Source organism: Dama dama, chromosome 3 (genome assembly GCF_033118175.1).
Source record: "Dama dama isolate Ldn47 chromosome 3, ASM3311817v1, whole genome shotgun sequence".
Classification (NCBI taxonomy): Eukaryota; Metazoa; Chordata; class Mammalia; order Artiodactyla; family Cervidae; genus Dama; species Dama dama.
The window spans coordinates 18,647,078-18,669,711 of NC_083683.1; the positions used below are offsets into that span (position 1 = coordinate 18,647,078).

General features: G+C 35.6%; 1 protein-coding gene across 1 annotated transcript; it reads right to left on the bottom strand.

Annotated features, from left to right (window-relative positions):
- Positions 1 to 8,905: 8,905 nt before the first annotated feature.
- LOC133041321 (olfactory receptor 8H1-like) lies at positions 8,906 to 9,853 on the bottom strand. The gene has a single exon (XM_061121837.1). The coding sequence runs from the start codon at positions 9,851 to 9,853 to the stop codon at positions 8,906 to 8,908; it is 948 nt and encodes a 315-aa protein (XP_060977820.1).
- Between the last annotated feature and the right edge of the window lie 12,781 nt (positions 9,854 to 22,634).

Sequence of the window (22,634 nt, forward strand, 5' to 3'; positions counted from 1 at the left end):
GTTTACTTTTCCAGCAAAAGTCTGTCTAGTCAAAGCTATGGCTTTTCCTGTAGTCATGTATAGATGTGAGAGTTGGATTATGAAGAAAGTTGGGCACCAAAGAATTGATGCTTTTGAACGGTGGTCTTGGAGAAGACTCTCGAGAGTTCCTTGGACTGCAAGGAGATCCAACCAGTCCATCCTAAAGGAAACAAGTCCTGAATATTCATTTGAAGGACTGATGCTGAAGCTGAAACTCCAATACTTTGGCCATCTTATGAGAAGAGCTGATTCATTTGAAAAGACCCTAATGCTGGGAAAGATTGAAGGCGGGAGGAGAAGGGGATGACAGAGGATGAGATGGTTGGATGTCATCAGTGACTCAATGGACCTGAGTTTGAGTAAACTCTGCAGGTTGGTGATGGACAGGGAAGCCTGGCGTGCTATGGTCCATGGGGTCACAAAGAGTTGGACATAACTGAGTGACTGAACTGAACTGAAGATATTGTATTGGTATTTCTCTTTCTGACTTACTTCACTCTGTATAATAGGCTCCATTTTTGTCCACCTCATTAGAATTGACTCAAATGTGCCCTTTTTTGTATCTGAGTAATATTCCATACTTTTCTTATCCATTTGTCTGCCGATGGACATTTAGGTTGCTTCCAAGTCCTAGCTACTGTAAACAGTGATGCAATGTGCATTGGGGCACATGTGTCTCTTTCAATTCTGGTTTCCTTGGTGTGTATGCTCAGCAGTGGGATTTCTGGGTCATATGTCAGTCTTATTTCCAGTTTTTAAAGAAATTTCCACACTGTTCTCCATAATGTCTGGTCCAGTTTTCATTCCCACCACCAATGTAAGAGAGTTTCCTCTTATCCACACCTTCTCTAGAATTTATTGTTTGCAGACTTTTGATGGCAGCCATTCTGACCAGCATGAGATGGTATCTCACTGTGGTTTTGATTTCCATTTCTCTAGTAATGAGTGATGCAGAGCATCTTTTCATGTGTTTATTATCCATCTGTATGCCTTCTTTGGAGAAGTGCCTGTTTAGTTCTTTGGCCCACTTTTTTATTTCATTGTTTGGTGATGGGACCGTACTTACCAGGAGTCAAAATTGGTTTAAAAAAAAAAAAATCTTCCAAGTTTTATCTGTCTAGAATTAAATCAGTCTCAATTTGTGTTCACACAGAGAATATGAAGACCATTTCAGTAAAAAAAAAAAAAAAATTTGTTTTGGCTTTTTTTTTTTTTTTTGGAGATTAGTTCATTTTAAATTTTAGTGCATTCATTTTATTTTATTCAAAGAGAAAACTAAGCAAACCTAGAAATTGTGTTCAGCTTCTGTAAATATAATTTCAGATGTAAATTTTCCAGGAAGTTGAGTCTGAAGTGAATATTAGGGATCCATTGTGTAAATATATAAGCAGAACAACAGAATATGCCTTGATTCTCATCCTGATAAATCAAGGATACTTCATAGACAGGGCTTTCCTCACAGCTTAGTTGGTAAAGAATCTGTCTGCAATGCAGAAGACCTCACTTCAACTCCTGGGTTGGGAAGATCCTCTGGAGAAGAGATAGGCTACCCACTCCAGTATGCTTTGGCTTCCCTTGTGGCTCAACTGGTAAAGAATCTGCCCAAAATGAGGGAGACCTGGGTTCAATTCCTGGGTTGGGAAGATCTCCTGGAAAGGGGAAAGTCTACCCACTCCAGTATTCTGGCCTGGAGAATTCCATGGACTGTATAGTCCACGGGGTCTCAAAGAGTAGGACACAACTGAGTGACTTTCACTTTCACTTTTAATGGACTGGGCATAGATAATAATGTAACATTTGGTCATCCTAATTACCAAGGAAGATTTATCGGAATGTCTCCAAGTACAAAAGTTCAATGACTAAATGCAGTTGTGCTATGTTTTGAGAAGCTAGTTGTCTCTTCCTTAGCAACCAACAATGAAGAGCTTGATGGTTTGGTTGTCCTTTGTGATTTGCTAAATTTATACCTGGAATGGTAGAGAAACTATTTCTAGAGAAATTCTTAATTAATCTAACATTGAAGCCAGCAAGGGTGACATGACATATTTTTTTTACAATGAAACTTTTATAGTTAAACACGTGGCACTATCATAGAACTTAATATGTTCATTAGAAGCAAGATGAGACTACAACAAAATTCAAAGAATAACATGAAAATTACCAAAATTTTGTCACATTTTGATAAACTTCTCCCAATTACATTTTGTTCATAGAATGCTTATTTGTATACGTTCATATTTTCATAATTAATATCAGAATGCATTATCAACATCCATTTTCATTTTATGCTAAAATTACTTAACATATTATGACCAATGTTATATTAGTCTTTTGTAAAACCTGTAATTTCACGTACTATGCATTGACTGATAGCCCATAATCAACTTTGTTCTAGTGAAGCCTTCCTCAAATATTAAGAACTTTCTTAAATATTATTCATCCAACACGAGGAAACAAAAAAAGACTGAAGGAATAACAGAGGATCAGATTAAAATATTCTTGTGAATCCTTTATTAACTCATGCAAATTAAACCTATTTTATACAGATTTAAAAGTGACCCTTACAGGAAACTCAGCTCATACTCCAGAATTTCAGGAGATAATTTGTTGGTTTGGATAAGGGAGTTACTTTTGCATTTATTGTATCATTTTTGAAATTTGAAGGGGCAAATTTAGTCACCAAAAGTTAGTTCTACTAAAACAAGTGCGAAATAAAATTCAGATTTATGGCAAGATAAGATAAAACTAAACACAAATTTTGAATTTTTCTTTAAATTGTATAAAAATTAACATAATAAATAGAGACATTTTGACTTTAATCAATTCTTTAAAATGATCATTTATTGACTTACACAGAACACATTATATCCATTCATAGGAAGTTTTAAATATTCTTTCATTTGCCTATTCTAAAGATTTCACTTGAATTGCTTCATACAGTATGTTGTGTCTTGTGACTAAAGTATTTCCTTAAAATAAAGGTTTCAAAGTTAACCTATGATGTAACATGTATCAGTTCAGTTCAGTCGCTCAGTCATGTCTGTCTCTTTGTGACCCCATGATCCACAGCACGCCAGGCCTCCTTGTCCACCACCAACTCCCAGAGTCCAGTCAAACACATGTCCATCGAGTCGGTGATGCCATCCAACCATCTCATCCTCTGTCATCCCCTTCTCCTCCTGCCCTCAATCTTTCCCAGCATCAGGGTCTTTACAAATGAGTCAGCTCTTCCCATCAGGTGGCCAAAATATTGGAGTTCCAGCTTCAGCATCAGTCCTTACAATGAACACCCAGGACTGATCTCCTTTAGAATGGACTGGTTGGATCTCCTTGCAGTCCAAGGGACTCTCCTGAGTCTTCTCCAACACCACAGTTCAAAAGCATCATTTCTTAGGTGCTCAGCTTTCTTTATAGTCCAACTCTCACATCCATACATGACCACTAGAAAAACCATAGCCTTGACTAGACAGATCTTTGTTGACAAAGTAATGTCTCTCCTTTTTAATATGCCATCTAGGCTGGTCATAACTTTCCTTCCAAGGAGTAAGCATTTTTTAAATTTCATGGCTGAAATCTCCATCTGCAGTGATTTTGGAGCCCAGAAAAATAAAGTCAGCCACTGTTTCCCATCTATTTGCCATGAAGTGATGGTATCGGAAGCCATGACCTTAGTTTTCTGAATGTTGAACTTTAAGCCAACTTTTCCACTCTCCTCTTTCACTTTTATCAAGAGGCTCTTTAGTTCTTCTTTGCTTTCTGCTGTAAGGGTGTGTCATCTGCATATCTGAGGTTATTGACATTTCTCCCGGCAATCTTGATTTTAGCTTGTGCTTCTTCCAGCCCAGCATTTCTCATGATGTACTCTGCATATAAGTTAAATAAGCAGGGTGACAATATACAGCCTTGATGTACTCCTTTACCTATTTGGAACCAGTCTGTTGGTCCATGTCCAGTACTAACTGTTGCTTCCTGACCTGCATATAGATTTCTCAAGAGGCAAGTCAGGTGGTCTGATATTCCCATCTCTTTCAGAATTTTCCACAGTTTATTGTGATCCACGCAGTCAAAGGTTTTGGCATAATCAATAAAGCAGAAATAGATGTTTTGTTTTTGTTTTTGTTTTTGTTTTTCTGGAACTCTCTTGCTTTTTTGATGATCCAGCAGATGTTGGCAACTTGATCTCTGGTTCCTCTGCCTTTTCTAAAATCAGCTTGAATACCTGGATGTTCAGGGTTCATGTATTGTTGAAGCCTGGCTTGGAGAATTTTGAGTATTACTTTACTAGCGTGTGAGATGAGTGCAGTTATGCCATAGTTTGAGCATTCTTTGGCATTGCCTTTCTTTGCGATTAGAATGAAAACCGACATTTGCCATTTCTGTGGCCACTGCTGAGTTTTCCAAATTTGCTGACAAATTGAGTGTAGCACTTTCAAAGCATCATCTTTCATGATTTGAAATAGCTCAACTGGAATTCCATCACCTCCACCAGCTTTGTCCATAGTGATGTTTCCCATGGCCCACTTGACTTCACATTCCAGGATGTCTGGCTCTAGCTGAGTGTAACATGTATACTCATTTTATTTTTTCTTTATTGCCATACTTTGTTCTATTGAATGGCTATATCACACTTTATTTATTCATCATCTTCTGATGGCCATTTGAGTTGTTTCTGTTCTATAGCTGTCATTCATACTGCTTATGAACATTTTCACACATTTGCTTAAGTGAAATCCATGCTTTCAGTTAGCTTGGATAGATACTGAAGAGTAGACCCAGGCACAGATGTTTTTACTGGTAAATTCTACAAATACTTAAAAAAAAATAATAATCAATACTTTCAACAATGCAGAAGAGGGCAACATTTGGGAGCTAACCAATCAAAAATATAAAAGAAATGTAATTTCCAGGATTATTCTGTGAAAAAGAGTCATCCAGGCACCCTAACCAGTTAACATCTAGAAGTTTGCAACTGAGGATAATTTTTTTCTTTATTGAGCCACTCTGTTTCTGAATCCCACTCTTACACCAGCATAGCCTGTTCCCTGACTATTACAGATTTTTTTAAGAATAATACTTTTGAGGGATAAACTGTTCTTTATTTTACAAAATTTTTTCTTCTGTGAATAGGACTGTAACTGTATGTTTCCACAGCTAGTAATGTCAAAACTACACTGTCTTCAATCAGCATTTTCAGAGAATGTCTGCCAGCAACATACATCTTTCAACAGCACCCGGTATTTTCTTTAATGTTTTCTTTAACATAGCTATGAATTCTACTTTTTCAACTCTGATAATCATAGTACAATTTTGTTTAAAAAAAATCCAGTCAGAGAGTGGTGATAAAGCATATTAACAATAGAGTTAATATGTTAATTTGAACAATAGGGTTCAAATGTGAGCTTGTTCTTTAACTTGTGGAGTGACTGTGGACCACTATTTACTCTTTCTGCTCTGCAGTTTCCTCATCTGTAAATTGCAACCTTCAGATACATTTTGAGGCATAGATCTAATGCTGGGGATACAATGTTGAGCAAAGCAAGAAAGAATCCTGAACTGATTAAGTTTATATGACAGTGGGGGGTGGGGGGGGAGGAGCAGACAAGAAAAAAATGCAAAACTGCTCTAACAAAATATTATTAATAGTCAGATGTAGATACTTGGTATGGGAAACAAACGAAACATGAAAGGGAATAGAGAACAGGTACAATTGTAAATAAAGTGGCAAGGATGTTTTTATTCAACAGAATAAGGGGGGAAATGCAGTTGTCTATGAAGAGGAACTTCTGAATGAAGCAAAAATGGAAAAATCCCAGGTAGTATCAGGATTAGTATATGCAGAAGAGTTAGGATGCCATGTGGTTAAATGAAAGTGAATATAATTGATACAATAGTAAGGAATGAGTTCATGGAGATTAGGAGTGGATTCAATGTTTTTATGGACTAGTGGGATCTTATGAAGATTTTCCTTTTTACTCTTAGTGAGATGAGACTTGTAGGATTATTGAATAAAGTAATATATTCCAACTTACTCTTTAATAGTATGATCTCTCTGGCTCTTACATTGGCATTTAAATTCAAGAGGGACAAGGCCAAGCAGACAAGCCCAGAGACCGCAGCAATAATTCTAAGACTCTGATGGTTCTTTGAACCAGTGTAGGTAGCAGAAAAAATGTTGAGAAGTAGTCAGACTTCAAATATACCTTATATTTTGAATCTATATACTATCTTGATAGATTGAATGTGAGGTGTGTGAGATAAAGAGAAAATTTCAGGATTCCTTTTAAGTCTTTGACTGAACAATTAGGAGGATGGCCTTCCATCACCTGAAATTAACATGTAGATGTTGCTATTATTTACCTGAAAGTTATCTTGTGAAGAAAAACTCTTTTCACTGTATATCTAAAACCCTTTGAGTATTGGCTGGTAGATGGGAAATACTTAACAAAATATATTATCATCATTCTCTTTATCAATTATTTGACAGTAAAGGCAGCTATTTATGTTTTTGGTATTTTTCTCTGTATCATACTTTTATTAAATAGCATTTTGGCATGACACTGTAAAAAAGTATATTATATTTTAAATTACTTTAGACTCCATTTTACATAAAATGTGGTATGTACTAATATAACAAGGAGCAGTTAGGAAAATGAAAATGGTTGAAATATTTCATATGGCCTATAGATTATATAACATAATGCACATGTGTAATAACATTACTTATATTTCTATTATCATAAAATGTATTCTAAACTACATTATTATAAGAATAGTATTGTCAATTTATAAAGTTTATGTTGCTTTATAGTTTACCTAATTTAAGAATTGTCCACATCATAGAATCTGTTCATCATATTTGTTTGCAGAAAATAAGAAGATACATTTCCTAATCATAGAAATGAAAATGAAAGCATAGTAAAAGCATAATTTACAAAAGTGGCTAGAAAACTGAAAGGGGCTCATAAATATAGGAAAGGACATTATGCTTATGAATGATAACAAAGGAGACAAAAAATATATTGTTAAACTAATGAAAGCAAAAACAAGTAGCAATTGCTCTAAGTAAAGAATCTAGAAATCATGTAAATCAGTCATGATAACTTCACATGTCCTTGATAAATGATGTTTATCATGTAAACAAATTATCAGAAAATAACTCATATTTAAAACACTTAATTTTGTCAATAGTTTTGAATTAGTAAAAACAATGTAAACTTTTAACTCCTAAAAGAGAATTGCACTTCTGCATATTATTACCATTAAAATAATCAAATATAGCTTTTCAGAGAAAATAATATTAATTTTTAAAAGTGAAAGTTTATAATCATTATAGTGTGAATAAAAATGATCTGTCTAGTTACAAAAATTTAAACAAAAAATATTAAATGCTTGGTAAATGAAAAATATGTTCTTAACCTTTAAATATAAGAGTAGATTAAGATTGAAATTCAATATTATGTCCAAGAAAAACTTTAAAATAAGGGAAATTTTTAGCACTCTACCAGAATAAAATTAATGAGCTAACACAAAGTCTGAATTCATTGTAAATTTGTAGCTTTACAACTTATCTCGGTTAAGTAATTTAAAACCAATGAGCTAAGCACTTAATTTAATTAATTTAATTTTAATGACCATAAAAAATCTATAGAAATCAGGAGAAAGGCAATTATACTTTAAAATACACAGAGTTTCAATTTAAAAGCAATTTATTGAAGTTTGCTAACACATCATAGAAAGGAAGGATTTTTTTAATATTTTCAGATATCACCAAAGAGATATAACTGTCTGCAGATTTTTAACTTGATGAATTTACAAAACTTCATGTCCAAAGAATTGCAAAGTCTAAATCTTTCCCATGTATCAAAAACACATTCATCTTAGAATTCATTGACAAAGAAATAGTCAAAGGTTAATCTTGTTGGTGTACACTGTAAACTGCAAAAAGTACATATGAAATGACAGTATTGTTCTAGCACATAAAGTGTGCATATATATACACATATATGTGCATACATAATTATCAATCTGTAAGAAAATGTACAAAGTTATTAATTTTTAGGACATTTCTATTTCCTGAAATTTTCAACATTTTTCAAGTTTTCTCCAATATTGACAGGTACCATTTTAAATCCAAACCTGTAAGGTGCTAAGTTTTTTTCTTAGCTGTTTGTGTGTTTATCCTTCAAATTGACCAAAAGTAATTTTTTACAAACAAGAGAATATTCTGTAAGAATAAGATACTGTACATTAAAAATACTGAAGAAATAAGAGTTTTTTTAATGATAATGCCCTGTATTTAATAGTACTACCTTAAACACTTACATCAATTATATGCTTTAATCTTTACAAAAACTCTATGGACCTGGATTCATAATTTATTATGTTTGATTGAGGAAATATTTTATTTAAGAGTGTCACAGCTGAAAGAGTTGCAGATCTAGAATCATAAGTCTGGAATGTTTGGTTTAAAACCAAGAGCATTCTGCTATACTGCTTTTCCACAATGTAAATGAAATAATTTATAAAACTGCTAACATTGTTCCCAAAATGAAGCTCTTTTCCATCATAAATTTCTCTGAATCTGCATGATGTACTTTAAAAGGTGGTAAAAGTAATTTCTATTTTGCTAATCAGTTACCCTTAAAAACAGATACATTTGCACCATGGATTTAACATGTGTCAGTGTTTCCAATTACAATGTGGATCTCTGAAGGCATATTATAATAAATGTCCAAGAAAATATTTAGTCAAGCAAAGGATAATTCTACTGAATAAATGAATAAATAAAGAACAAGTGAAGTCTTCAATTCATTTTTGAAGAAAGAGGAAGGAAATGCTATAGAGGGAAGAAGAAAAAAAATAGCTTAAAAGTTCAGCATCACTGTTATTTTAATTGCTTGGAAACCTTTCTTTTCTGAATGACTCTACTGACAGCATTTTTCACTTCTTTGTTTCTAAGACTGTATATGAGGGGATTCAGCATGGGGATGACAATAGTATAAAAAACAGAAGCCACTTGATCCTTTCCCAAGGAGTAGGACTTATTTGGTTTTACGTAAGTGAAAATCACAGTGCCGTAAAAGATGGTTACTCCCAGGAGATGGGAGGCACAGGTAGAGAAGGCTTTCCACTTCCCTGAAGTGGAAGTAATTTTCAGGATGGTGGACAGGATGGACACATAGGACATGGATATTGTGATAAGAGACACCACTAGGGTACAGCCAGCAACAATGAATATCATGATTTCAATGTCGTGTGTGTCAGTGCAGGACAGGGATAGAATTGGGGATGTGTCACAGAAAAAGTGATAGATTACATTGGAGTCGCAGAAATGCAATTTGTTCATGCAAAACACATTGACAAAGGAATCTGTAAAGCCAATCAAATAAGATCCAAAGACAAGAGAACAGCATCGCCCGATGGGCATAATGACGGGGTAATGCAGAGGGTTGCAGGTGGCTACATAGCAATCATAGGCCATGGAGGAGAGAAGGAAACATTTAGTGGCACCCAAAAAGACAAAGAAATACATCTGAGTGCAGCAGTTCAGGTATGAAATAGTTTTGATAGAAGTCAGTAAGTTGTCTAAGGTTTTAGGGGTGATGACACTTGAGTAAATGAGGTCAAGAAATGACAAGTGACTGAAGAAAAAATACATGGGTGTGAGAAGCTTGGAATCCAGGCAGATTATCAGTATCATCCCCACATTCCCCAGCACAGTGATCAGGTACATCAGGAGGAAGAGGGTGAACAGGACCAGCTGGATATATTCAGAGTCTGTCAGTCCCATGAGGATGAAATCAGACACAAGTGTGATATCCCTTTCACCCATAGTGTTCAAATGCTCTATACTGCTGAAAAATCCAAGTCGAAACCTATCAGAAATTATTTCAAAAAGCTTTGTGTTTCTGTATATGACATGACATATTTATATTTGTTTAGCGTTTCCAAGAACTGGTGATAATGAGGTATGGACTGTGTATGAAGAGCAAAATATGAATTTGATTCCCAATATAGAAACAGATGTAAATTGACATTTGAATGCAACAAAAGGTAGTATATTGAATAATTTGTATAAGCCTGACACAGTTCTAAATGCTTTCCATTGTTAATACATCTAATGCCCATAATATAATTATTCCATAGAATTATTAGCCACATTTTTCACATGAGAAAAAGGGAACAGAATTGGGTAATATATTCATAGTTAGAACTATTAAATGTTGGCTCTGTATTTCTGCCAAGATAGATTAACTCCAGAGAGCATGTCCATTACATTCCTGTCATAGTAATTTCAAATATGCCTATTAAAATGCTGTATATAGATCATAAACAATCATAATAGAATATTTTAATATACCATGCTTTTCTATTCCCCAATATTATTTAATATTAATTAAAAATAACTTTCAATCTTTGGACTTTAGTAGAGGTACCACATACATAGCATTACTTTCCAAAAGATACAAAGTTATCATAACCTGACCTTTCTTCCAAAATTATATTTCTAAATTGCTAAAAGACCATGATTATAAAAACTCTATATTTCTGGGTCCACCAGTCCTGGCATTACTGAGGCAAATATATCTAAAATGATATCTGCATGCATACTTCTCTAATATTATCTTTGCTTTATTTGATTTCAACTAAAACCTTCCAATTTTGAAAATAATACCTACTGGGAGGTAAGGTTGATCAAAAAACACTTTCCTCCAAAATTACCTGTCTAGAAGTATGTCAACTTCAACATTTACTCACAAATTAAATATGAAGACCATTTCAGTTGAAAATTTCTGTAATATAATATTTTTTTCTTTGAGATAAATTATTTTTAAATTTTAGTGTAGTCATTCTGCTTTATTCTGAGGAAAAATTAATCAACCTAGAAATTTTGTTCAGTTCCTGATCAAATGTAAAATCTTCCAGGAATTTATGTCTAAAATGAATATCAGAAGCAGAGCAGAGTATGCCTTGCCTCCTATCCTAGTAATTCCAGGGCACCTCATATACTGGGGATTGATTGCAACATTTGGTCATCCCTGTGGACCAATTTCCAAGGAAGAATTCTTGTCGTATCTCTAAGGGCAAAAGGCACTTGGCATATCTTCAAGGACTAAATTGCAGGTATGCTAGGTCATGAGAAACTAAATGTCTTCCTTTCCAAGATCTACAGTGAAGGACCTAATGATTTGATATTCCTGCATGATGCTCTAAATTTTTGCCTGGGTGGCAGAGAAATTATTTCTAGAGAAATACTTACTTACTCATGCCTGAAACTGTAAGGGAAGGTATGATACATTTTTCACAATGAGTCTTTTATATTTAATTGTGTGATACTATATGGGAGTGGATATTTTCATTAGAAACAAATAGAGAATTTAACAAAATTGAAAGAATGATATGTATTTCCATACCAATTGTGAAATTATTTGTTCTAGTTCTGTGAAAAATACCGTTGGTAGCTTGATAGGGATTGCATTTAATCTATAGATTGCTTCAGGTAGTATATTCATTTTCACAATATTGATTGTTCCAATCCATGAACACTGTATATTTCTCCATCTATTTGTGTCCTCTTTGATTTCTTTCATCAGTGTTTTATAGTTTTTTATATATAGGTCTTTTGTTTCTTTAGGTAGATATACTCCTAAGTATTTCTTTTGTTGTTGTTGCAATGCTGAATGGTATTGTTTCCTTAATTTTCTCTTTCTGTTTTCTCATTGTTAGTGTATAGGAAAGCAAGGAGTTTCTGTGTGTTAATTTTATATCCTGCAACGTTACTGTATTCATTGATTAGCTCTAGTAATTTTCTGGTAGCGTCTTTAGGGTTTTTTATGTAGAGGATCATGTTGTCTGCAAAGAGTGAGAGTTTTACTTCTTCTTTTCCTATCTGGATTCCTTTTACTTCTTTTGCTACTCTGATTACTGTGGCCAAAACTTCCAAAACTATGTTGAATAGTAGTGGTGAGAGTGGGCACCCTTGTCTTCTTCCTAACTTTAAGGGAAATGCTTTCGATTTTTCACCATTGAGGATAATGTTTGCTGTGGGTTTGTCATATATAGTTTTTATTATGTTGAGGTATGTTCCTTCTATTCCTGCTTTCTGGAGAGTTTTTATCATAAATGGATACAAAGGATTAATCTCAAAAATATACAAGCAACTCCTGCAGCTCAATTCCAGAAAAATAAATGACCCAATCAAAAAATGGGCCAAAGAACTACACAGACATTTCTCCAAAGAAGACATACAGATGGATAACAAACACATGAAAAGATGTTCAACATCATTCATTATCAGAGAAACGCAAATCAAAACCACAATGAAGTACCAATACACGCCAGTCAGGATGGTTGCTATCCAAAAGTCTACAAGCAATAAATGCTGGCGAGGGTATGGAGAAAAGCAACCCTCTTACACTGTTGGTGGGAATGCAAACTAGTACAGCCACTATCGAGAACAGTGTGGAGATTCCTTAAAAAACTGGAAATAGAACTGCCATATGACCCAGCAATCCCACTCCTGGGCATACACACCAAGGAAACCAGACTGAAAGAGATATGTGCACCCCAATGCTAATCACAGCACTGTTTACAGTTGCCAGGACATGGAAGCAACCTAGATGCCCATCAGCAGATAAATGGATAAGGAAGCTATGGTACATATACACAATGGAATATTACTCAGCCATTAAAAAGAATTCATTTGAATCAGTTCTAATGAGATGGATGAAACTGGAGCCTATTATACAGAGTGAAGTAAGCCAGAAAGATAAAGACCAATACAGTATACTAATGCATATATATATATATATGGAATTTTAAAAGATGGTAACGATAACCCTATATGCAAAACAGAAAAAGAGACACAGATGTACAGAAGACTCTGTGGGAGAAGGCGAGGGTGGGATATTCTGAGACAATAGCATTGAAACAAGTATACTATCAAGGGTGAAACAGATCACCAGCCCAGGTTGGATGTATGAGACAAGTGCTCAGGGTTGGTGCACTGGGAAGACCCAGAGGGATGGTGAACACATGTAAATCCATGGCTGATTCATGTCAATGTATGGCAAAAACCACTACAATATTGTAAAGTAATTAGCCCCCAACTAATAAAAATAAATGAAAAAAATAAATAAATATGAGCCAAAAACCTTAAAAAATAAATAAAGTACTCATCTTTAAAAAAAAATGATATGAAAATTTTCAAAACTTTTGTAACACTTTGATAAACTTCTCAGGATGATTTTTTTAATAGAATGCTTGTTGCATACCTGTAGAACTTCACAATTATTATCATACTGGATATTCAGTATCCATCCTTGTTTCATAACTTAAATTTCACAACACACTATGACCAGTGTTATTCTAGCCTCTTATGAAACCAATAACTTCTTGTTTTATTTATTGACTGATACCCTATAACCAACTTTATTCTAGTGAAGTCTTCTTCAGATATTAAGAACTTCATTAAACATTATTTATCCAAGATGAGACAACAGAGCAGGACTATAAAAAGGATAGACTGAGAATCAGATGGAAGTACTCTAGTGAATCTTTCATTAATTCATGACAACTAAACCAATTTTCATATAGATTTAAAAGTTACTCTTACAGAAAACTCTGGTCATACTCCAGAATTTCAGGAGATAATTTTTTGTTTGGAAGAAAGGAAAAAATAAATTGTGCATTTATTGTATTTTTAATGAATTTTAGAAGAGCAATTATACTCACTGAAGCTTCCTTCTGCTAGAACAGGTGTGAAATAAAGTCTACGTTTTGTGATGAGACCAGAAAAATTATAAACAAAAATTTTCCTCTGGTCTTTCACCTCCTCTCTCACCTCTACTGTGCATTGTGTATCTGCATCCAAACCTCCACCATCAACAGAAACACCTGCTCAGCCTTAAATAACAGCATTCTTCTAGCATCAACAAAGCAACTCCTTAAGATATTCCTTCTTGAGATTTATGAGATTTCCTTCCTTATGAGATTTATGGGGAACAAAAAATAATTTTCACTCTGTCCTTTCAGATTTTTGACTAAAACCCACCTTCTTGTAATGAAAGGCAGATAACCAGGAGAAAAACAAATAGAAATTTAGTAATATGTATACCCCCTTTATACACTCCAGTATTCTTGCCTGGAGAATCCCCATGAACAGAGGACCTTGGTGGACTACAATTCAATCCATAGAGTTGCAAATAGCTGGACACAGTTGAGTGACTAACACTACTACCCTCCATTTGGAAGGATGACTCCCTCTCTGTGGGCTTCCTTGCTGACTCAGAGAGTAAAGAATCTGCCTACAATGCAGGAGACCTGGTTTGATCCCTAGGTTGGGAAGATCCCCCAAAGAAGGGAATGGCTACTCACTACAGTATTCTTGCCTGGAGAACTCCAAGGACAGAGGAGCCTGGAGTCTCCCTTTATACATGGGAGACACACAAGAAAACTGGGTAATTCTCGAAAAAGTTCCCAAATCCCTAAATACCATCTCCAGCTAAAGGTAAAAGAAGATGTGGGAAGGTGGGAGCCAGAGAAAGAATAGGAACCAAGAGTGCAATTGTTAATGCAGACTCAACTTCATTCCTTCTTCTCTGAATAGGGATTTAGCCATCTTTCTCCTCCTGGTATAGAAAGGGAGGCAAAGTGAAAGTGATAGTCACTCAGTCATGTCGGACTCTTTGTGAATCTTTGTGACCTCATGGATTGTAGCCTGCCAGGCTCCTCTGTCCTTGGAGTTCTCCAGGCAAGAATACTGTAGTGAGTAGCCATTCCCTTCTCTGGGGGATCTTCCCAACCTAGGGATCAAACCAGGTCTCCTGCATTGTAGGCAGATTCTTTACTCTCTGAGTCAGCAGGGAAGCCCACAGAGAGGGAGTCATCCTTCCAAATGGAGGGTAGTAGTGTTAGTCACTTAACTGTGTCCAGCTATTTGCAACTCTATGGATTGAATTGTAGTCCACCAAGGTCCTCTGTTCATGGGGATTCTCCAGGCAAGAATACTGGAGTGTGTTGCCATTTCCTTCTCTAAGAGATATTCCCCACCTGGGGACTGAACCCAAGTCTCCTGCATTTCAGGCAGATTCTTTATCATCTGAGCTACATGGACATTTCCTCTTTAAATGTAAATTCCTCCTACAAAAGGATAACTTCTACTCAATTTCCAGAACATCTTCTGTGTCTACTGTTTTATTCTCTTTTTTTAAATAACCAGATAATCCTTGGGCCTACAAAGCATCTATTGGCATTGAAAACTCTGTTCCCTATCAGGTTGAATTTAATTATTTTTTCTAGGACCTAGTAACACCTGCTTGGCTCATTCTGGAAAGATGCATATTAGAGGTTTTGAGGGACAGTACAGATAGATCAGTTCAAAGGGAAAATAATGAGAGGTCACCAAGGATAAATTTGAGGTGTATATCAAAATATGTGTACATCTGGACATTTAATCATAACTTGACAAGTAAAATATATTTCTACATTTTATGATTAACTGGAAAATTGTGGTATATTTCTGCTCTTAGAGAGAGATTAACTAGGAAACATTAAAACATAAAAAATAACAATTGATATATAATTTTATTAATACTAAATAAATATAAAGGCCTGGAATGATCTATAGAATACATACACAGTGCAAGTACAGATAATACATACAATTAGAACCAAGGAAAATATAGGTAAATATGAATAAATTTCAACAGCTGACATTTTTCACACAATTATAAAAATGTGAGCATTAGAGTTATAGTGCATAAATGAAAAGCTTTGATAGGGAAAAAATAAAGGGAAATATCAGTTTAATAATTTTCCATGATGATGGTAAAATATAATGAAAGCAATCATCTGAATCTGATATTGTGCTTAGAAGGAAAAATGTATGTAGGTTTAAGAAAGGGAATGAGAGATGAGTTGTTAAGACAGCCTTAATAAGCCTTTATATATAATATATAAAATATTATATAGTATATCTCATCAGCTGTCACTTGCAATAGTTTATAATGTAAAATCACATTGTAAAGTGAAGCTTTCAGGAGTCAGATATCAGTAATGTAGGTCAGAGAAGAAAATAAAATTTCAACACCAAATGTATACATTGTACACACACACACACACACACACACACACATCCTTTCACATGAATTGTCTTCAGCTAGTCCCAAGACTGAAGACTGTTTATTTCTTCAGGAGGTTGCTTTGTGATATACATAAGATTATAAGAGGCCTATACGTTGACTGCACTGATTACAAAACACATCAACAAAGTATAAATCCACATACACTCATTTCCTTATCCTAACCACTAAAGAAAAAAATCACTTGAAAGGAAATCTATTAATCACTATGCCATTTTTAATATACAACTAAGCAATGTTTTTGAAAGAATTCTAGAAATAGAATTTTCAATTAATGTTTTTTGAGTGCTGATAGGCACAGGGTTGTCTAAATACCAGGCAAGATATAAACATGAATAAGATAGAATTCTTAACCTTAATGAGTTCATCACTATGTTTCCACAAGCCAAAAAAGCAAAGAAAGCATTTACTTATATACTGCATATGTAACACATTCGTTCCATGCTGTGGAGAGCAAAACTATGACTAAACAAATTTTTCCCAAAGAGCTTACAATCTTGTTGGAGAGAGAGACAAATATTTTAAACACATGTGTTTTATCCTAAAAGAATTTCATTAAATTAATCTTTGCTTCCCTGGTGGCTCAGAGGTTAAAGCTTCCATCCCGACCCAGGGATCGAACCCGGGTCTCCCACATTGCAGGCAGATTATTTACCAGCTGAGCCACAAGAGAAGCCCAAGAGACCATTCAGGTATGACCTAAATCAAATCCCTTATGATTATGCAGTGGAAGTGAGAAATAGATTTAAGGGACTAGATCTGATAGACAGAGTGCCTGATGAACTATGGAAGGAAGTTAGTGAAATTGTACAGGAGACAGGGATTAAGACCATAACCATGGAAAAGAAATGCAAAAAAAGCAAAATGGCTGTCTGAGGAGGCCTTACAAATAGCTATGAAAAGAAGAGAAGCAAAAAGCCAAGGAGAAAAGGAAAGATATCCCCATCTGAATGCAGAGTTCCAAAGAATAGCAAGGAGAGATAAGAAAGCCTTCCTCAGTGATCAGTGCAAAGAAATAGAGGAAAACAACAGAATGGGAAAGACTAGAGATCTCTTCAAGAAAATTAGAGATACCAAGGGAACATTTCATGCAAAGATGAGTTTGATAAAGGACAGAAATGGTATGGATCTAACAGAAGCAGAAGATATTAAGAAGAGGTGGCAAGAATACACAGAAGAACTGTATAAAAACGATCTTCACGACCCAGATAATCATGATGGTGTGATCACTCACCTAGAGCCAGACATCCTGGAATGTGAAGTCAAGTGGGCCTTAGAAAGCATCACTACGAACAAAGCTAGTGGAGGTGATGGAATTCCAGTTGAGCTATATCAAATCATGAAAGATTATTCTGTGAAAGTGCTGCACTCAAAATGCCAGCAAATTTGGAAAACTCAGCAGTGGCCTCAGGACTGGAAAAGGTCAGTTTTCATTCCAACCCCAAAGAAAGGCAATGCCAAAGAATGCTCAAACTACCTCACAATTGCACTCATCTCACACGCTAGTAAAGTAATGCTCAAAATTCTCCAAGCCAGGCTACAGCAATATGTGAACCGTGAACTTTCAGATGTTAAAGCCAGTTTTAGAAAAGGCAGAGGAACAGAGATCAAATTGCCAACATCCACTGGATCATCAAAAAAGCAAGAGAGTTCCAGAAAAACAGATATTTCTGCTTTATTGACTATGCCAAAGCCTTTGATTGTGTGGATCACAACAAACTGTGGAAAATTCTGAAAGAGATGGACATACCAGACCACCTGACCTGCCTCTTGAGAAACCTGTATGCAGGTCAGGAAGCAACAATTAGAACTGGACATGGAACAACACACTGGTTCCAAATAGGAAAAGGAGTACATCAAGGCTGTATATTGTCACCCTGTTTATTTAACTTATATGCAGTGTACATCATGAGAAACTTTGGGCTGGAAGACACACAAGCTGGAATCAAGATTGCTGGGAGAAATATCAATAATCTCAAATATGCAGATGACAACACCCTTATGGCAGAGAGTGAAGAGGAACTAAAAAGCCTCTTGATGAAAGTGAAAGAGGAGAGTGAAAAAGTTGGCTTAAAGCTCAACATTCAGAAAACTAAGACCATGGCATCTGGTCCCATCACTTCATGGGAAATAGATGGGGAGACAGTGGAAACAGTGTCAGACTTTACTTTTGGGGGCTCCAAAATCACTGCATATGGTGATTACAGCCATGAAATTAAAAGATGCTTACTCCTTGGAAGGAAAGTTATGACCAACCTAGACAGCAAATTAAAAAGCAGAGACATTACTTTGCCAACAAAGGTCCATCTAGTCAAGGCTATGGTTTTTCCACTGGTCACTTACGGATGTGAGAGTTGGACTGTGAAGAAAGCTGAGTGCCAAAAAATTGATGCTTTTGAACTGTGGTGTTGGAGAAGACTCTTGAGAGTCCCTTGGACTGCAAGGACATCCAACCAGTCCATCCTAAAGGAGATCAGTCCTGGGTGTTTTTGGAAGGACTGATGTTGAAGCTGAAACTCTAATACTTTGGCCACCTCATGCAAAGAGTTGACTCATTGGAAAAGACCCTGATTCTGGGAGGGATTGGGGGCAGAAGGAGAAGGGGACGACAGAGGATGAGACGGCTGGATGGCATCACAGACTCGATGGACATGAGTTTGAGTAAACTCCGGGAGTTGTTGATGGACAGAGAGGCCTGGCCTGCTGCGATTCATGGGGTCGCAAAGAGTCAGACACTACTGAGCGACTGAACTGAACTGAACTTAAACTGAAGGTGTTTGTGTCACTCAAGAGCTTCACTACCATTATCTAGTTACATATTTGAGGGTTGGAGTTTGTCCTTGCTTACTTCATTATGATTCCTTTGCAAAATCACTTTTTCCATCAGGCACTTCTCTATTTCCCAGGATATAAGATCTCTTAGGATTTCACTCTGTTGAGATAGCACTTAAATTTAGCTTCCGAAACATGGGCGTCTCTGCAGACCATTTAGTATAACTTCCTCCATTAGGAGGGAATGAGCTGTTGTGGCTATATTATTATTAAAAATTGGATAATTAGCTTAACAAAGGATTTTACATTTAATTGAAGTTGACTTTCTTAGATTACAGAAGAAAATCATGTAGTTAAAATTTAATACATCAGAGACAAGCAATTGAGAAAGAAATATCTACATGATTCCCCTATGCCACTATGCCTTTATTTGTAATACTCTATGGGCAACAGTTTATTTATTAATACAAACACTTGCCTTTAGAAAATAATTGTGTGCCGCTGAGTCATGGGCCAATTCGTGTAAGTTCAGTGTACCAAGGAGGGTACCAAGAAGGGTACCAAGGAGTACAAAATTCATTAAGTCTCTTTGTTGCTTGGAAAAGTATTAGAAGTACATATGGGTTAAAAAGGGGTTAAATAAGACATTTTTGCATTACTAAATAATCTATGAAGGTTGCACTATTTATTTCACAAAAATATACTGCAGTGTTATGTATATAAAGAATTTCTATGGATACAAATTTATGATAATAATTCTGAAGGATCAGTTCAGTCACTCAGTCATGTCCAACTCTTTGCAACCCCATGGACTGCAGCATGCCAGGCTTCCCTGTCCATCACCAATTCCGGGAGCTTGCTCAAACACATGCTATATAGAGAACACTTAAATAATAACTATATAGATAAACATTTTTCCAAAAGGTTACTTGTAGAGCTAGGTAAGTATAGACCAAGAAGTAACAATTTCCACAATTAACAAAGCCTTCTATAAACTCCCTCCTAAATGGCTAATCTCTTACATCCAAAGAATAGACACTTTCTTGACTTTTACTGTGACATATCAGTTTTGTATTTTTTTGAACCAGACATAACTGGATGTCTATAGCGTGCATTATTTTGTTCAATTACATGCAATCCATCCCTGCTGTTGCATGCAGTTTCAGTACATTCATTGTCATTGAAATATCTTAATTCTTTGTGCATATGCATCATTTACTTATCTACTTTAATGTTGATGAACAATCATATTTGCCACCAATTGGTAGTGAGTATACTATGAAAGACATATGAATTAAATATAGAGAAAGTGAAGAAAATGGTTAGAATTGGAATTAGATCATGCAAGACAAAGTATTTTGATGCTAGCCTTCCCTTTCTATGGAAAATCAAACCAGAAATCTCTTACAAGTCTTTAGCTCAAGCCCTTATTTGAATCACAAATTCTGTGGGGTGTTCACAATAAGTGACTATTTATCCCCCACATTCTATTTAGGGCCAGGGACCTCATACACTGTACAAGTCAATCAATTTAAGACACCCTTTATTGAGATTAAAATTCTTCACTTAATATGCAACATTTTATTTTCTCCAGTTCACTCATTAGCCTTAGATTTGCTCATAAGGGTTAAATGCAGATGAAATCTGATTTTAGACACATTAGCATTTTGTGCTTATTTTTTTTTTTGGAGAGTAATGTGCTAACTGTATAATATTTATACTTCTGAGATTGACACTCATCTTTGTGTCAGGCTTCATTCTGAATCAATCTCACTTCTGCCATGCTGCTGTTCAATATAGTATCTAGAAGGTAAATAAACATTTCAGGAGAAGGAAATGGCAACCTACTCCAGTACTCTTGCCTGAAAAATTCCATGGATGGAGGAGCCTGGTAGGCTACAGTCCATGGGGTCCTGAAGAGTCAGACACAACTGAGCGAATTCACTTTCATTTTTCACTTTCATGCATTGGAGAAGGAAATGGCAACCCACTCCAGTGTTCTTGCCTGGAGAATGCCAGGGACAGGGGAGCCTGGTGGGCTGCCATCTATGGGGTTGTGCAGAGTCAGGCATGACTGAAACGACTTAGCAGCAACAGCAGATAAACATTTCAAAAGGTAATAACATTCAAAAGGATTGAGAAAATATTATAAATAAAAGAAATATCCCCTCATTTTTCTATACCTTGACACATCCCCCTACCTGTCTCAGAATCCTAAAAAAGCTTTTACCCTGGAGTCTACTACCTATTCTCCTACTTGGGCTTTAATCTAAAATGTTTTCACTCAAAGGCGTTTTATGAAGGCACTTGGATAGACTTAGGTACCAAATTATTTTTGGCTTGTTTTATTGTAGCAAACACTCAAGAATGCACTTGATTCTTACAGGGTCCTTCAAATGAATGCTTATGTCTCTGTTTACTAAATAAGCCACTTTCAGCGATTGAATCACCAGCAAACTAGAGTAGAGCTATGTGAAGTTTTCAAATATCTTCTAACCAGAGAAGAGTTCTTTGGTTCAATTATTAAAAAAAAAAAAATCCTCTGGATGTCTTTAACTTTCCATTACTTTTAGTATTCACAACCAATTTATGTACTTAGGTATAACATGCGTGTATGTGTGTGTTTGTGCTCAGTTGTATCTGACTCTTTGTGACCCCCTAGGCTGTAGCCTGCCAGTTCCTCTGTCCATGGAATTATCCAGGTAGGAATACTGGAGTGGGTTCCTTTTCCCTTCTCCAGGGGATCTTCCTGACTCAGGGATCAAACCTGCACTTCCTGCATCTCCTGCATTGGCAGGTATATTCTTCACCACTGTGCCATCTGGGAAGCAGATATAAAGTACAAAACATGTGTTTAAGGCACATGCATGTAAAGCTATCTTTAATTTTTGTGGGTTTTTTTTTTTTTGCTTTATTATGAATAAATTTTCAATAAAATTGACTTCTTTCTTTCTCCTTTTCTCTCTCTCTCTCTCATTCTTTCATTTACCCACTTGCTATATATCTCCTGGGTGACAGTCCTTAAAATCAGGATGTTCATAACCCCACATTGAAGGAAATAATTTAGAAAACAGATACAACAATGATCTGAAGCACAGGCTGGTGTGTGAATCAAGCTCCTAGCTTGCAGGAGAGATGGAAAATCCCTGGAGGAAGTGACTGGGTTGTAAATTGCAACACTCCAACCTGGATACACTGAGTCTCCTTAAATGACACGGTCTTGTCCACCTCACAGTCACTCTAACTGTCCAACCATCTTCACAGAATACTTTCTCTGCTGAGTTTCATCTCTCAGTTACTTCCTACTTACCTCTTAGATACCAAACTAGGTGTGTTCATTTTCAAGAAACAATTTTTAACTTTCTTCACTACATTTGAACAATGTGCTTTGGGTTTATGTTGTCCAGTCTTTACATTGTGGTGCAAATATAGTTAATTATAAATAATGTGAATAATTATCTAATTAACACCTATCACTTCCATTAGAAAAGATTAATTTGTGTAAAAACTGCTAGATTTACCATTAAATTCAGAGGAAGCAAAAACTTGGCAAACTAACAGTTCAGAACTTTTCCACAAATAGGGAGTCTTAAGTGTAAGTTCAAGACATAAAATGGAAGCATGGAGTATACAGGAAACAGCACATTTTGGAATAACTTGAACATAATTAAAAAATACTTATTGATCAAACCATAGGAA

Coding starts and splice junctions, on each gene's coding strand:
- LOC133041321 (XM_061121837.1), bottom strand. CDS start 9,853: ATGGGTGAAAGGGATATCACACTTGTGTCTGATTTCATCCTCATGGGA.